Here is a 15,935-nt window from a genome sequence, read left to right on the forward strand (position 1 = left end):
ATGTGCTCAGTGAGAACCTGCTTTCATCTGTGAAGAGCACAGGGCGCCAGTGGCGAATTTGCCAATCTTGGTGTTCTCTGGCAAATGCCAAACGTCCTGGACGGTGTTGGGCTGTAAGCACAACCCCCACCTGTGGACGTCGGGCCCTCATACCACCCTCATGGAGTCTGTTTCTGATCATTTGATTAGACACATGCACATTTGTGGCTTGCTGGAGGTCATTTTGCAGGGCTCTGGCAGTGTTCCTCCTTGCAGAAAGGCGGAGGTAGCGGTCCTGCTGCTGGGTTGTTGCCCTCCTCCACGTCTCCTGATGTACTGGCCTGTCTCCTGGTAGTGCCTCCATGCTCTAGACCAGTGTTTTTCAACCGCTGTGCCGCGGCACACTAGTGTGCCGCGAGCGGTTGCCAGGTGTGCCGCCGTCTGCCAGAGATGCCGCTGCCCTCCGCCAGAGATTCCGCTGCCGCCCGCCAGAGAGAGACCTGCGCCGCCGACAGAGAGAGACCTGCTTCCGCCCGCCAGAGAGAGACCTGCTTCCGCCCGCCAGAGAGACCTGCTTCCACCCGCCAGAGAGACCTGCTGCCGCCCGCCAGAGAGAGACCTGCTGCCGCCCGCCAGAGATGCCAGCACAGCTGCCGCTGCAATCAGTAGCCGGTTCGGCAGTGCTGTGCACTTCCGCTACCCACCCATGACCTATGGCGAGACATAGGTCACGCACGGCCCACCCACTGCTGCTCCGTGCTGCTGCTGCGCCGTGCTGTTGCTGCCACTGCCTGGTCCATCCACTCAATGCTCCTCACTTCTGCCAGATCAGGTTATTTATATATATTTTTTTCCATTATGTATGTGTGGAATTACTGTGGGGTGGGGGCAGATATTGTATGGAATTACTATTGGGGGCAGTGTGTGGAATTACTGGGGGGGGGGCAGTGAGTGGAATTTCTATTTGGGGGGCAATGTGACATTACTGTGGGGACAATGTTTATGCAATATGGAGCTGTGCATATACGAAGTGGCAATTTTGTACTGCTGGTGGGGAATTTTAGACGTGGTCCTGATGACTCCTTCTGCATTATACAGTTATAAATAAGGAGTAAATAGTGGCCAGGTTAAGTTGCAGGTGAAATTAGTTGGGGAGGCAGTGTGTGGTTGAATTACTCTGGGGGACAGTGTGTGGCATTATTATAAATTAGTTTTAGTACTGTGGGGGCCAATGTGTTTGCACTTCTGTGGGGGCCTGTGTTTTTGTTTAATTGCCATGGGGGCCAATGTGTGTATATGCGGTTTTTATCCCGTGGGGCACTGATGGTGTGCCTTGGCAATTTTAAAGTCTTGTAGGTGTGCCACGAGTGGAAAAAGGTTGAAAATCACTGCTCTAGACACTATGCTGACAGACACAGCAAACCTTCTTGCCACAGCTCGCATTGATGTGCCATCCTGGATGTGCTGCACTACCTGAGCCACTTGTGGGTTGTAGACTCAGTCTCATGCTACCACTAGAGTGAAAGCACTGCCAGCTTTCAAAAGTGACCAAACATCAGCCAGAAACCATAGGAGCTAAGAAGTGGTCTGTGATCAGCACCTGCAGAACAACTCCTTTATTGGGGGGTGTCTTGCTAATGGCCTATAATTTCCACCTGTTGTGTATTCCATTTGCACAACAGCATGTGAAATTGGTTGTCAATCAGTGTTGCTTCCTAAGTGGACAGTTTGATTTCACAGAAGTGTGATGGACTTGGAGTTACATTGTGTTTAAGTGTTCTTTATATTTTTGAGCAGCGTATGAGCCAAATGGTGAACGTGGGCATTATACACCGGTGCAGAAGTATAAACTCCTGGAAATTTGGTGGGTTTTGATCAGAGATGGCCTGAAAAGATAAGCAGGTGAGGCCCTGCCTCACCTGCCATAGACTATTTATTCCAGAGATTGTATTCTAAATTTTTATAGTCCAAAGAAGATTTTTAAACATATTTTGTATTTTTCATATACTTTATACAGTATAAACTCTAGCACAGACGTTAGAGTGACAGGAAAGGCTCTGCCCCACCGCCCTGAGATGTTATAGAGCATTGGATACACAGGAGCAATCCTGGGGAAGGAATAAACTGTTACAGGAGGCATCCAAGCCTTGAAAAAAGGGACCTTAACGTCCCGAAACGCGTCGGCGCCTCCGGACTTTTAGGACACTCAGACTGGGGAAAGGACCATTGGGGAACACCTGAAGAAGCCACATGCAGGGTATTGTTCCCAGAAATACCTTGCATTTATAACACCTGCGGCTCCTATTTTCCATCTGGTAGGATTTGTTTCCCATTTTGGGTCCATTCTCAGTCTCGTTTTTTTAAAGATTGTGCAATATTAAATCTATATTTATCAATATGTTGGTAAACACCATATTTTATTGTGAAAATTGAAGCCTATTATACAGTGTAGCATTGGATTAGCGCCAAGTGGGAGTAGTCATCTTTCAGATTAGTCCATTTTCTACTATCTGGAGTTTTTTTTTTTTTTTAGGGAACTCCTAGACTACCCCCAGACTTGCACAAATCCTCACAGCGCAACCATCCACCTCTATTCTTCCACTGATATGTACTATTGCCTCAACGTAAAAGGAGACGTACACTTAACACTGACAGATATGTTCTGTATCTATCGTTGCATAACAGATGCAGGGGATCTTAAACCACAAGATGCATATTGTAAAACACAATACTTTATTGCAAAAACATTCCACAGGATTATATATATTAATATTAAATTCTTTATTCCACTTCAAGTTCAACTTTCTTTAGAACATTTTTGGATATTTTTTTGTAATGTTAATAGTTGGTAAGTATAGACCAGAGTCTTTAAGTGCAGAGACTGCACACTTAGAACAGCCCATTGTCCAGATGTCAGTGTAGTAGTGATCAGGCCAGATGATCATTACTTGCAGTCACAAGCAACAAGTCAGCAACAGCCAAGTGTCCTAGATCACCTGTGTAAAGAGAATTTAGCAGTTACTATTCAGCAATGTAAATTAATTTTACTTTAAAAAGATCCAATTCAAGTTATGAACTCCTAAAAGAAACCTCCGGCCATCATAAACCTGTTACTGCTCTAAAGTTTATACATTAAGTTAGCTTAACATTTTACATTCCTTTGTCTTGTCATACAGTTGTGCTTATAAGTTTACATAACCTAGCAGAATTTTTTTATTTTCTGGCCATTTGTCAGAATATGAATTAACTTTTTTCACTCATGGTTAGTGGTTGGGTGAAGCCATTTATTGTCAAACAACTGTGTTTCCTCTTTAAATCATAATGACAACAGAAACTACCCAAATGACCCTGATAAAAAGTTTACATACCCTGTAGATTTTGGTCTGATAACATGCACACAAGTTGACACAAATGGGTTTGAATGGCTACTACCCTTGCATCTTTCATCCACTGCTGCACTGACATGTCTGGATTCTGAGTCATGAGGAAAGCAAAAGAATTGTCAAAGGATCTGTGGGAAAAGGTAATTGAACTGTATAAAAACAGGAAAGGGATATTAAAAATAAAAAAATAAAAAAATAATAATGATAGCCAAGCAATTGAGAATGCCAATCAGCAGTGTTCAAACTCTAATTAAGAAGTGGAAAATGAGGGATTCTGTGGAAACCAAATCACGGTCAGGTAAACCAACAAAAATTTCAGCCACAACTGCCAGGAAAATTGTTCGGGATGCAAAGAAAAATCCACTAATAACTTCAGCTGAAATACAGGACTCTTGGGGGGGAAAAAAAACAAAAAAACAAAAGTGGTGTGGTTGTTTCAAGATGCACAATAAGGAGGCATTTGAAGAAAAATGGGCTGCATGGTCAAGTCGCCAGAAGAAAGCCATTACTACGCAAATGCCACATAGCATCCCACTTACAATACTCCAAACAGCACAGAGACAAGCCTCAAAACTTCTGGAACAAAGTCATTTGGAGTGATGAGACCAAAATTGAACTTTGGCCACAACCATAAACGTTACATTTGGAGAGTAGTCAACAAGGCCTATGATGAAAGGTACACCATTCCTACTGTGAAACACGGAGGTGGATCGCTGATGTTTTGGGGATGTGTGACCTACAAAGGCACTGGAAACTTGGTCAAAATTGATGGCAAGATGAATGCAGCATGTTATCAGAAAATACTGGAGGAAAATTTGCACTCATCAGCCCGGAAGCTGCGCATGGGACGTACTTGGACGTTCCAACATGACAGTGATCCAAAACACAAGGCCAAGTCGACCCGTCATTGGCTACAGCAAAATAAAGTGAAGGTTCTGGAGTGGCCATCTCAGTCTCCTGACCTCAATATCATTGAGCCACTCTGGGGAGATCTCAAACGTGCAGTTCATGCAAAACTGCCCAAGAATTTACAGGAACTGGAGGCTTTTTGCCAAGAATGGGCAGCTTTACAATCTGAGAAAATAAAGAGCCTCGTCCACAACTACCACAAAAGACTTCAAGTTGTCATTGATGGTAAAGGGGGCAATACACGGTATTAAGAACTGGGGTATGTAAACTTTTGATCAGGGTCATTTGGGTAGTTTCTGTTGTCATTAGGATTTAAAAAGAGTAAACCCAGTTGTTTGACAATAATTGGCTTCACCCAACCACTAACCATGAGTGAAAGAAGAGTTTGTGAGTTATCATTCATACTCTGACAAATGGCCAGAAAATCAAGTTCTGCTAGGGTATGTAACTTATGAGCACAAAACTGTATGTACTCAATTGGATTGGCTGACTTGTTAAATTAAAAAACTTTGTAAGATCATGCAGACACTTCCAGGACAGTGTTAAAATCAAAATGATATTTTAAAATGCCCACCATTTAACATTAGAATTCTATATATAGGGTACACTACATTTCAATGAAAGTTGCCTTCTACTAAAGCAAGTGTTCACTGCACTACAAGGTTTCAATACAGGGTTTGACAGTATGTAGGAAGCTGCCCCTAAACCTAAATAATCTGCCTGTTTCAATGTTTTTCAGAATGTAAAAATTACAAAAGGTAGCATGCCTATTTGGATAAGTGGATATTTGTACATAAAGTCTAAAGAAATTATAGAAGTTTCAGTTCGGGGATGATTCAATTGTTTTTCTGCGCCTGATCTCAGTCTAAAGTGACTAGAGGTTAAAGTTTAAGTTTGTTTTTCTTAAGACCCTGACTGCACGCCGGCAGATGGGTAGTGTTTAGCCATTTTACATATTTAAACACAGGGTGCAAAAAAAACAAAAACAAAAAAACAAAAACGCAGCCACCAACAAGGGTCGCTTCACTCATTTCTGCTCACCAACTAGCTGTTCGCACCAGAATGGAAAAACAGTCTGTCAGGCGCCATCCAGTAGCAGATGGTGCAGCAAACAAATTGAATCCCCTGCACACACCTCCCCCCAACAATGTATAATTTGCTAATTCACCCATGGCCAAAACACACAAGGACAACAGGTTGAAGTTTCCTGGTTGAGTTCTTTAAACTATAGGTGATAAATGCATATTGGAGCAGTCATACAAATTTGAGGTTATATAAAACTTGCTTACCTGCCAGAAACACTAAGACATAAATGCCCTCACACTGCCTCTGATTGTTGCCCTGCAGATAGGACAGTGTCTAAGATTAGGGGCACAGTCCTTACAGACAACCAGGTGGCCACATGGCACGAAGACCATTGAGACATCTCTATCCATGCAGACTTTACACATGCGCTCCTCCTTCAGGCGTCGGAGCTGCTCTTCTGTGCTGAGAGCAGACTCTGCAGAGAGAAGATATTGCCAAGTAAGATACTAACAATCTGTACTGAATAAGACCCCCTCGTCCCCCTTCCAGAAGTTTAATAGATCAGTATCACTCAGGGGCAGATGTATTAACCTGGAGAAGGCATAAGGAAGTGATAAACCAGTGATATGTGCAAGGTGATAAAGGCACCAGCCAATCAGCTCCAATATGTAAATTAACAGTTAGGATTTGATTGGCTGGTGTGTTTATCACCTTGCACATATCACTGTTTTATCACTTCCTTATGCCTTCTCCAGGTTAATACATCTGCCCCAATGTACCTACAGGGGTACAAGGAAAAATGTTCTTGAGCAGCCATTATATGATGTCACAAGGGACCTGCAGCACCCGATTAGAGTACATAAATAAGCAAAACAGGGAAAACCAGTTGGAGACAATATAGGACAAATACAGGGTACAGTCAAGATGGTACCCAAAAGAAACTGGAATAGGTCCTAGAGGGCGTGCCGGTTTTAGAATGGGCTTCCGCTGCCAGGTGAATGTTTGTGGAACCCTTTTGAACCATGTGGTGGTGGGGAATCAGTAGGATTTACAGACAATCGGGATGTCGGCTGTCAGTATACAGACAACGGCATCCAGATGGTCAGTATGCAGACAGCAGGGAGAGCACAAGGAGTCCTGTTGCATTCACCACAGGTTCTATTCCCACAGTATGGGTGTTACCGGCATCCAGACTGCTGACGGTCGGAATCCTGGCGTCTGTATCCTGACCACCAGGATCCCAACACCACAACAGCATACCGGTGGGGGAAGGTAGCGTTTAACTGAAGTTATTCTCTCCTTCCTCCCCCCCCTTCCACCAACATTCACTTTCCTATTTTTATAGCATAAAAATGTGAAAACAATGCTCATATAAAAGTTTTTGATGTGAGAGATTGTGCAATCGGAATTTGTGCCCCGAGGTCAAACTGTCAAGGTTATTTAAAAGTCTCTATATCTATATCACCCTCCCCACCGTATTCACCCAGTCTCAACCTGGGAGACTTATTTCCTCAGATAAAGACCTTAAAGGAAGACGTTTTGCTGAATATTGAAGGTGTGAAAAAATGGCAAAGCGCACAAAAAAAACCCCACACTTGAGCAATGAAAAAAATAAGTTTACACAAATTTCTTGATTCAAGTGGAGTGTATTTTGAGGGTGACTGAAGTCTCAATGTACAAAATTTTTAATATAATTATTATAATAATATATTATATATATATATATATATATATATATATATATATTTATATATATATATATATATATATATATATATATATATATATTTATATATATATATATATATATATTTTTTTTTTTTTTATTAATTCCCATTTCTCTTACGTCCTAAAGCCAGTCACAACTAGGGAAGCTCTCCCGCGTTTTCCTACTAAAATGTAGTTTTAGAGTTTTACAGGGAGGCTGCTGGCAACAGCCTCCCTGCAGCGAGGGACTGGGGGCGGGAGCAGTGTCCACCCTGCGGGGTCTGAGCCACTGTCTCTGCTGACTAGACACTGAGCTCCAGAGGGATCTGATCGTTCTCCACCACAGGGGACTGCTCGCCCCAGCAGCATGCTGCCACCCCCTTGCAGAGCTGAAGAATCAGTGACAAGTGAGACAGCAACCCCCTAGCAAGAGGGGGAGTGGAGGGGGGTGAAGATGGCAGCAACAGGGTAGGAGCGCAGTATTAACTGCGCTCCGGGGATGGCTCAGTGGTACATGGTGCGGCGCCCTGAGCCAACGCTACACCCTACACTGGTCCAGAAGCCTGTCAGGGTCCCAGGATCTCAGCCAGCACTAAAATCCTCAGGCCAGTATAAGCAGAAGAGCGGGAAGACAGCGCCATTTTAGGGGCAGAGATTCTCCTCAGAACGGACCAAGCAGCGTTTCAGCGCCATTTTCCTGCCTGCACAGCGCTGACCGGGAAAGATGGTCCCTCCACAGCAACTCAAGCTATCTGTAAACGGTACCAGGGGGTTGTAGAAGGGTGGGGGTGAGGCCACAGTACGACTATCCTATTAAGGTGCACAGTCGGCGCTGATAAGGGGTCACCCTTTGGTAAAAGCGCTGTGTGTTGGTTCCAATTTGTCTCTTGCCATTCTTAGGGGGAAAGAGTGTGTGTGTGTGTGTGTGTGTGTGTGTGTGTGTGTGTGTGTGTGTGTGTGTGTGTGTGGGGCCATGTCCAGGGACACTATCATATGCTGCGGAGGATATGTCCTCACAGGATGATCCCATTCCATGGGATCAGGATAGCACAGATTCCAGCAAGGGAACCTGAATGGTTTTCCTCTATCAAATCTTTGATTACTCAGATTTGACAGGGTTGCGAGTAATGAGTCTGCAACCCCGGTATTACAGAACTCCATGGCAGTATGGCCCGATTCTGGTACCTCAGGACGCCCTGCTATATACCCCCAGAAACGTGCGCTTGTTATCACGCAAGATGACACGGATACCAATTCTGATACCACAGACTGTAATGGGACTTTGCGGGGGTCTGCCTCTTGCAAAGGGGGTGCAATAATTGATAGAGGCTATCAGGGATGTGTTAAATATAAATGATACCACACCTGAGCAGGTTGAGGAGGCTTTTCACTGAAAATAAGAAAGCCTCACTAACCTTCCCTGCGTCAAAGGAATTGAATGCTATATTTGAGAAAGCATGGGAAAACCCAAAGAAAAAAATTCCAGATCCCTAAAAAGGGTCCAGATGGCATTTCCTTTCCCTGAGGATTTAAAAAAAAAAAAAAAAAAAAGCCTATTGAAGCATCTCAAAAAAGGTGGTTTTACCTGTTCCAGGATCTACCGCCTTCAAGGAGCCGGCTGATAGAAAAATTGATAATCCACTTAAATCAATGTACATTGCTTCAGGGGCCATATTAAGTCTCACTATTGCTAGTGCATGGATTGCAAGGGCTATAGTAAAGTGGTTGGCTACCTTAGAGGATTTGGATAAGATGGATGTTAAATTGTTTTTGCGTAACATTCATGGATTCTACCATAAAACCTGCTGAATCATGAATGACCTGCGTTCCATGGCTGCGGGGATCTCTTCCATGTCTGTTTCAGCTCGTTAGGGACTGTGGCTGCGCCAGTGGTCTGCAGACGCAGAATCCAGGAAAAGTGTGGAGTCCCTACCCTACACAGGTCAGGCTTTCGATGCGTGGATATCCATGGCTACAGCGGGTAAGTCTCCGTTTCTTCCTTCAGCTGCTCCTGCTCCGAAGAAATCCTTCTCTTCATCAGCATCACAGTCCTTTCGGCCTAACAAGCCTAGAAAGGCCAAACCGTCCAATACCTTCTTTAGGGAAAGTCGTGTTAAATCCAAGAAACCTGCTGCTGCAGGTTCCCAGGAACAAAAGCCTGCTTCAGGTACACCAAAGTCCTCCGCATGACGGTGGACCGCGCAGCCTGGAGGTGGGGCTGGTGGGGGAGAGACGACAATTCAGTCACGTCTGGGTATCTTCCGGCCTGGATCCCTGGGTGATAGATAGTGTCCCAGGGATGCAGACTGGAATTTTAAAATCTCCCTCCTCACCGACTTTTCAAATCAGGCAGACAGAACTGTACTACAGGAAGTTGTCCAGCAGTTGGTGGAGGCACAGGTCATTGTACCAGTTCCTCCTCATTTACAAACCACAGGTTACTATTTGAACCTTTTAGTGGTACCGAAACTGCATGGTTTGGTCAGGCCCATTCTGAACCCCTTTCTAAAGGAGTTCAAGATGGAGTCTCAGGGTGGTGATATCAGGTCTGGATGAGGGGGAATTCCTGGATATCAAGGAGGCGTACCTCCACATTCCGATTTGGCTGCCGCATCAGGCTTATCTCCGTTTCGCATTATTGGACTGTCATTTCCAGTTTCAGTCCCTGCCATTCGGCCTCTCAACAGCACCGAGGGTGTTCACTAAGGTGATGGTTCTCCGCAAACAAGGGATGATCATCATTCCATATCTGGATGATCTGCTGATAAAGCCTTTGTCCAAGGAGAAGCTGTTGCAGTCCATTGTTCTCACAACGCACCTACTCAGAGTCCACGGTTGGAATCTGAACCTCCCAAAGTCACATTTGGAACCGACCCAGAGGTTGTCTTTTCTGGGGATAATCCTTGACACAGAAGCGCAGAGGGTGTTTCTTCCACAGGAAAAGGCATTGGTGATACAAACAATGGTCTAGGGAGGCCCTGAAGCCAACCTGGGTGTAAGTTCATCACTGCATTTGCCTTTTGGGAAAGATGGTGGCCTCTGAAGAGGCTCTCCTAGACGGGAGGTTCCATGCACGGGACATCCAACTGGATCTCCTGGACAAGTGGTCAGGATCTAATCTCCACATGCACCAGAGGATTTGTCTGTCGCCAAAGGCCAGGATTTCACTCCTCTGGTGGCTCCAATTGCCTCACCTTCTGGAGGGCCACAGGTTCGGGATTCAGGACTGGGTCCTTCTAACCACGGATGTGAGTCTTCGGGGCTGGGGCGCAGTCACTCAGGGGGAAACATTCGAAGGAAGGTGGTCAAGTCTGGAAGCTGGCCTGCCCATCAACATCCTGGAACCAAGAGCAGTCTACAACAGTCTTCTTCAGGCGGCCCATCTTCTAAGAAATCAGGCCATTCAAGTGCAGTCGGACAATGTAACGACAGTGGCCTGCATAAACTGACAGGGCGGAATGAAGAGCAGAGCTGCAATGTCATAGGTGACAAGAATCATCTTCTGGGCAGAAAGATACACGTTGGCGCCCTCAGCAATCTTCATTCTGGGAGTAGACAACTGGAAATGGAGTCTCCATCCAGCGGTGTTAAAGGAAATTACAGACCTTTGGGGGTTACCCCAAATAGACATGATGGCCTCTCGTCTCAAGAAGCTTTGACGCTATTGTTCCAGGTCGAGGGACCCACAAGCAGTGGCAGCGGACTCCCTGGTGTCTCCATGGGTGTTCTGGTCAGTGTATGCGTTTCCACCTCTTCCACTCATTCCAAGAGTTCTAAAGCTCGTAAGGAGATAAAGGGTTCAGGCAATCCTCATTGCTCTGGACTGGCCAAGGCAGGCTTGGTACGTGTACCTTCTGAATCTCTTGCAGGAAGAGCAGAGGCCTCTTCCTCTTCAGGAGGATCTGCTGCTGCAGGGACCGTTTGCCTATCAAGACTTACAGTGACTACGTTTGACAGCATGGAGGTTGAACGTCCGATACTAGCTCGGAAGAACATTCCGAAGGTGGTCATTTCTACCCTGATACAGGCTAGGAAAAGGGGCAACGTCTAAACATTACTATCGTATTTGGAAGAAATAGGTTTCTTGGTGTGAATCCAAGAAGTTTCCTACAGTGGAGTTTCAACTTGGACGGTTTCTCCTCTTCCTGCAAGCAGGTGTAGATATGGGCCTGAGGTTGAGATCTGAAAGGTCCAGATTTCATCCCTCTCCTTCCAGAAACAAGTGGCTGCCCTCCCTGAGGTTCAGACTTTTTTGAAGGGAGTTCTGCACATTCAACCTCCCTTTGTACTGCCTACGGCGCCTTGGGACCTTAACGTGGTGTTGCAGTTTCTCCAGTCGATTGGTTTGAACCTCTACAGGAGGTTGAGGTCAAATTTCTTTCTTGGAAGGCGGTCACGTTGTTAGCCTTAGCTTCTGCTAGACACGTGTTGGAATTAGGTGCTTTGTCCTGTAAAAGTTCTTACTTGATCTTCTACGAAGACAGAGCTGAACTCCGGACAGGTCAGCAGTTTCTTCCGAAGGTTGTGTTGGCATTTCATATCAATCAACCTATTGTGGTGCCAGTAGCTACTGACTCCTCAATTACATTAAAGTCCTTGGATGTTGTAAGGGCTCTGAAGATATATGTGATGAGAACTTCGTCACAGAAAGTCGGACTCTGTCCTATATGATCCCAAGAAGATTGGGTGTCCTGCTTCTAAGCAAACTATCTCGCTGGATTCGGTAAAGATTTTGGACACTTATTCTATGGCGGGACTGCAGTGTCCAAAATCTGTTAAGGCCCACTCTACTCGTAAAGGTGAGGTCTTCCTGGGCGGCTGCCCGGGGTGTCTCAGCATTGCAACTTTGCCGAGCTGCAACTTGGTCTGGGTCGAACAAGTTTGCAAAGTTTCACAAGTTTGATACTTTGGCCTCTGATGATCTGAAGTTCAGTCAATCAGTTCTGCAGGAGCCTCCGCGCTCTCCCTCCCATTCTGGGAGCTTTGGTACATCCCCATGGTACTAATGTGGTCCCCAGCATCCTCTAGGACGTAAGAGAAAATAAGATTTTACTTACCGGTAAATCTATTTCTCGTAGTGGATGCTGGGGACTCCGTAAGGACCATGGGGAATAGACGGGCTCCGCAGGAGACAGGGCACTCTGAGAAAGAATTAGGACTACTGGTGTGCACTGGCTCCTCTCTATGTCCCTCCTCCAGACCTCAGTTAAGGAAACTGTGCCCGGAAGAGCTGACAGTACAAGGAAAGGATTTTGGAATCCAGGGTAAGACTCATACCAGCCACACCGTATAACTTGTGATAACTTACCAGTATGAACAACAGAGCATCAGACAACCTGATGCAAACACAACATAACCCTTAGTTAAGCAATAACTATATACAAGTATTGCAGAAGAAGTCCGCACTTGGGATGGGCGCCCAGCATCCACTACGGACTACGAGAAATAGATTTACCGGTAAGTAAAATTTTATTTTCTCTAACGTCCTAGTGGATGCTGGGGACTCCGTAAGGACCATGGGGATTATACCAAAGCTCCCAAATGGGCGGGAGAGTGCGGGTGACTCTGCAGCACCGAATGAGCAAACACAAGGTCCTCCTCAGCCAGGGTATCAAACTTGTAGAATTTTGCAAACGTGTTTGAACCCGACCAAGTAGCTGCTCGGCAAAGCTGTAATGGCGAGACCCCTCGGGCAGCCGCCCAAGAAGAGCCCACCTTCCTTGTGTTATGGGCTTTTACAGATTTTGGATGCGGCAATCCAGCCGCAGAATGAGCCTGCTGAATCGTGTTACAGATCCAGCTAGCAATAGTTAGCTTTGAAGCAGGAGCACCCAGCTTGTTGGATGCATACAGGATAAACAGCGAGTCTGTTTTCCTGACTCCAGCCGTTCTGGCTACATAAATCTTCAAAGCCCTGACTACATCTAGTAACTTGGAATCCTCCAAGTCACGAGTAGCCGCAGGCACCACAATAGGTTGGTTCAAATGAAAAGATAACACCACCTCCGGCAGAAATTGCGGACGAGTCCGTAATTCTGCCCTGTCCATATGGAAAACCAGATAGGGGCTTTTACATGACAAAGCCGCCAATTCTGACACACGCCGAGCCGAAGCTAAGGCCAATAGCATGACCACTTTCCACGTGAGATACTTTAACTCCACGGTCTTAAGTGGTTCAAACCAGTGAGATTCAGGAAACTCACCACGTTAAGATCCCAAGGTGGCACAAAAGGGGGCTGAATATGCAGCACTCCCTTTACAAACGTCTGAACCTCAGGAAGAGAAGCCAGTTCCTTTTGAAAGAAAATGAATAGGGCCGAAATCTGGACCTTTATGGACCCTAATTTTAAGCCCATAGTCATTCCTGACTGTAGGAAGTGAAGGAAACGGCCCAGCTGGAATTTCTCTGTAGGGGCCTTCCTGGCCTCACACCAAGCAACATATTTTCGCCATATACGGTGATAATGTTTTGTTGTCACGTCCTTCCTAGCCTTTATCAGCGTAGGAATAACTTTATCCGGAATGCCTTTTTCCGCTAGGATCCGGCGTTCAAACGCCATGCCGTCAAACGCAGCCGCGGTAAGTCTTGGAACAGACAGGGCCCCTGTTGCAACAGATCCTGTCTGAGAGGCAGAGGCCATGGGTCCTCTGAGCACTTCTTGCAGTTCCGGGTACCAAGTCCTTCTTGGCCAATCCGGAACAATGAGTATTGTTCTCACTCCTCTTTTTCTTACGATTCTCAGCACCTTGGGTATGAGAGGAAGAGGAGGAAACACAAACCGTCTGGAACACCCACGGTGTCACTAGTGCATCCACAGCTATCGCCTGAGGGTCTTTTGACCTGGCGCAATAAATTTGTAGCTTTTTGTTGAGGCGGGATGCCATCATGTCCACCTGTGGCAGTTTCCATCGATTTGCAATCTGCGTGAAGACTTCTTGATGAAGTCCCCACTCTCCCGGGTGGAGGTCGTGCCTGCTGAGGAAGTCTGCTTCCCAGTTGTCCACTCCCGGAATGAACACTGCTGACAGTGCTTGCACGTGATTCTCCGCCCAGCGAAGAATTCTGGTGGCTTCTGCCATCGCCACCCTGCTTCTTGTGCAGCCCTGGCGGTTTACATGAGCCACCGCGGTGATGTTGTCCGACTGAATCAGCACCGGTTGGTTGCGAAGCAGAGGCTCTGCTTGACTCAGGGCGTTGTATATGGCCCTTAGTTCCAGGATATTGATGTGCAGACAAGTCTCCTGACTTGACCACAGCCCCTGGAAGTTTCTTCCCCGAGTGACTGCCCCCCACCCTCGGAGGCTTGCATCCGTGGTCACCAGGACCCAGTCCTGTATGCCGAACATGCGGCCCTCGAGAAGGTGAGCACTCTGCAGCCACCACAGAAGAGACACCCTGGCCCTGGGGGATAGGGTGATCAGCCGATGCATCTGAAGATGCAATCTGGACCACTTGTCCAACAGATCCCACTGAAAGGTCCTCGCATGGAACCTGCCGAAGGGAATGGCTTCGTATGACCCCACCATCTTTCCCAGGACTCGCGTGCATTGATGCACAGACACCCGTTTCGGTTTTAAGAGGTCTCTGACCAGAGTCACAAGCTCCTGGGCCTTCTCCTCCGGGAGAAACACCAACTTCTGGTCTGTGTCCAGAATCATGCCCAGGAAGGGTAGTCTCGTCGTAGGAATCAGCTGCGACTTTGGAATATTCAGAATCCAGCCGTGCTGTTGTAACACCTCCTGAGAGTGTGCTACGCCGATTAGCAACTGCTCTCTGGACCGCGCCTTTATGAGAAGAACGTCCAAGTATGGGATAATTGTAACTCCTTGCTTTCGCAGAAGCATCATTTCTGCCATTACCTTGGTAAATATTCTCAGTGCCGTGGACAGACCAAACGGCAACGTCTGGAATTGGTAATGACAGTGCTGTACCACAAATCTGAGGTACTCCTGATGAGGTGGATAAATGGGGACATGCAGGTAAGCATCCTTTATGTCCAGAGACACCATAAAATCCCCCTCTTCCAGGCTCGCAATAACCGCCCTGAGCGATTCCATCTTGAACTTGAACCTTTTCAGGTAAATGTTCAGGGATTTTAAATTCAATATAGGTCTGACCGAACCGTCCGGTTTTGGAACCACAAACATTGTGGAATAGTAACCCCTTCTCTGTTGAGGGAGGGGAACCTGTACCACCTGCTGGAGATATAATTTGTGAATTGCCGCTAACACTACTTCCCTTTCTATGGGGGAAGCTGGCAGGGCCAATTTGAGGTAACGGTGAGGGGGCATCACTTCGAATTCCAGCTTGTATCCCTGAGACACAATCTGTATAGCCCAGGGATCCACCTGTGAGCGAACCCACTGGTGGCTGAAATTTCGGAGACGCGCCCCCACCGCTCCTGGCTCCACCTGTGGAGCCCCAGCGTCATGCGGTGGATTTAGTGGAAGACGGGGAGGACTTCTGTTCCTGGGAACTAGCTGTATTGTGCAGCTTCTTTCCTCTACCCCTGCCTCTGGCAAGAAAAGACGCACCTCGGACTTTCTTGCCTCTTTGCGATCAAAAGGACTGCATTTGGTAATACGGTGCTTTCTTCGGTTGTGAGGGAATATATGGCAAAAAATTTGACTTCCCAGCCGTAGCTGTGGAAACCAGGTCCGAGAGACCGTCCCTAAACAATTCCTCACCCTTATAAGGTAAAACCTCCATGTGCTTTTTTGAGTCAGCATCACCTGTCCATTGCAGAGTCCACAGGACCCTTCTGGCAGAAATTGACATTGCATTTATTCTAGAGCCCAGTAGGCAAATGTCTCTCTGGGCATCCCTCATATATAGGACAGCGTCTTATATGCCCCAGGGTCAGTAATATAGTATCCTTGTCCAAGGTATCAAGTTCCTCAGACAGAGTATCTGTCCATGCTGCTACAGCA

The 15,935-nt window shown here is 46.6% G+C and overlaps 1 protein-coding gene across 1 annotated transcript in view; it reads right to left on the reverse strand.

Annotated features, from left to right (window-relative positions):
* Positions 1–2,693: 2,693 nt before the first annotated feature.
* Positions 2,694–15,935, reverse strand: part of BIRC7 (baculoviral IAP repeat containing 7) — a 30,947-nt gene continuing 17,705 nt past the window's right edge. The window contains exons 8-10 of the mRNA XM_063963138.1: positions 6,627–6,630; positions 5,561–5,772; positions 2,694–2,975 (exon numbers count right to left, since the gene is read on the reverse strand). Coding sequence (XP_063819208.1) covers positions 5,573–5,772; positions 6,627–6,630 — 204 coding nt within the window. The 3' untranslated portion in view covers positions 2,694–2,975; positions 5,561–5,572. The remainder of the gene's footprint in view (positions 2,976–5,560; positions 5,773–6,626; positions 6,631–15,935) is intronic.

This window comes from Pseudophryne corroboree, chromosome 3 (genome assembly GCF_028390025.1).
Source record: "Pseudophryne corroboree isolate aPseCor3 chromosome 3, aPseCor3.hap2, whole genome shotgun sequence".
NCBI lineage: Eukaryota > Metazoa > Chordata > Amphibia > Anura > Myobatrachidae > Pseudophryne > Pseudophryne corroboree.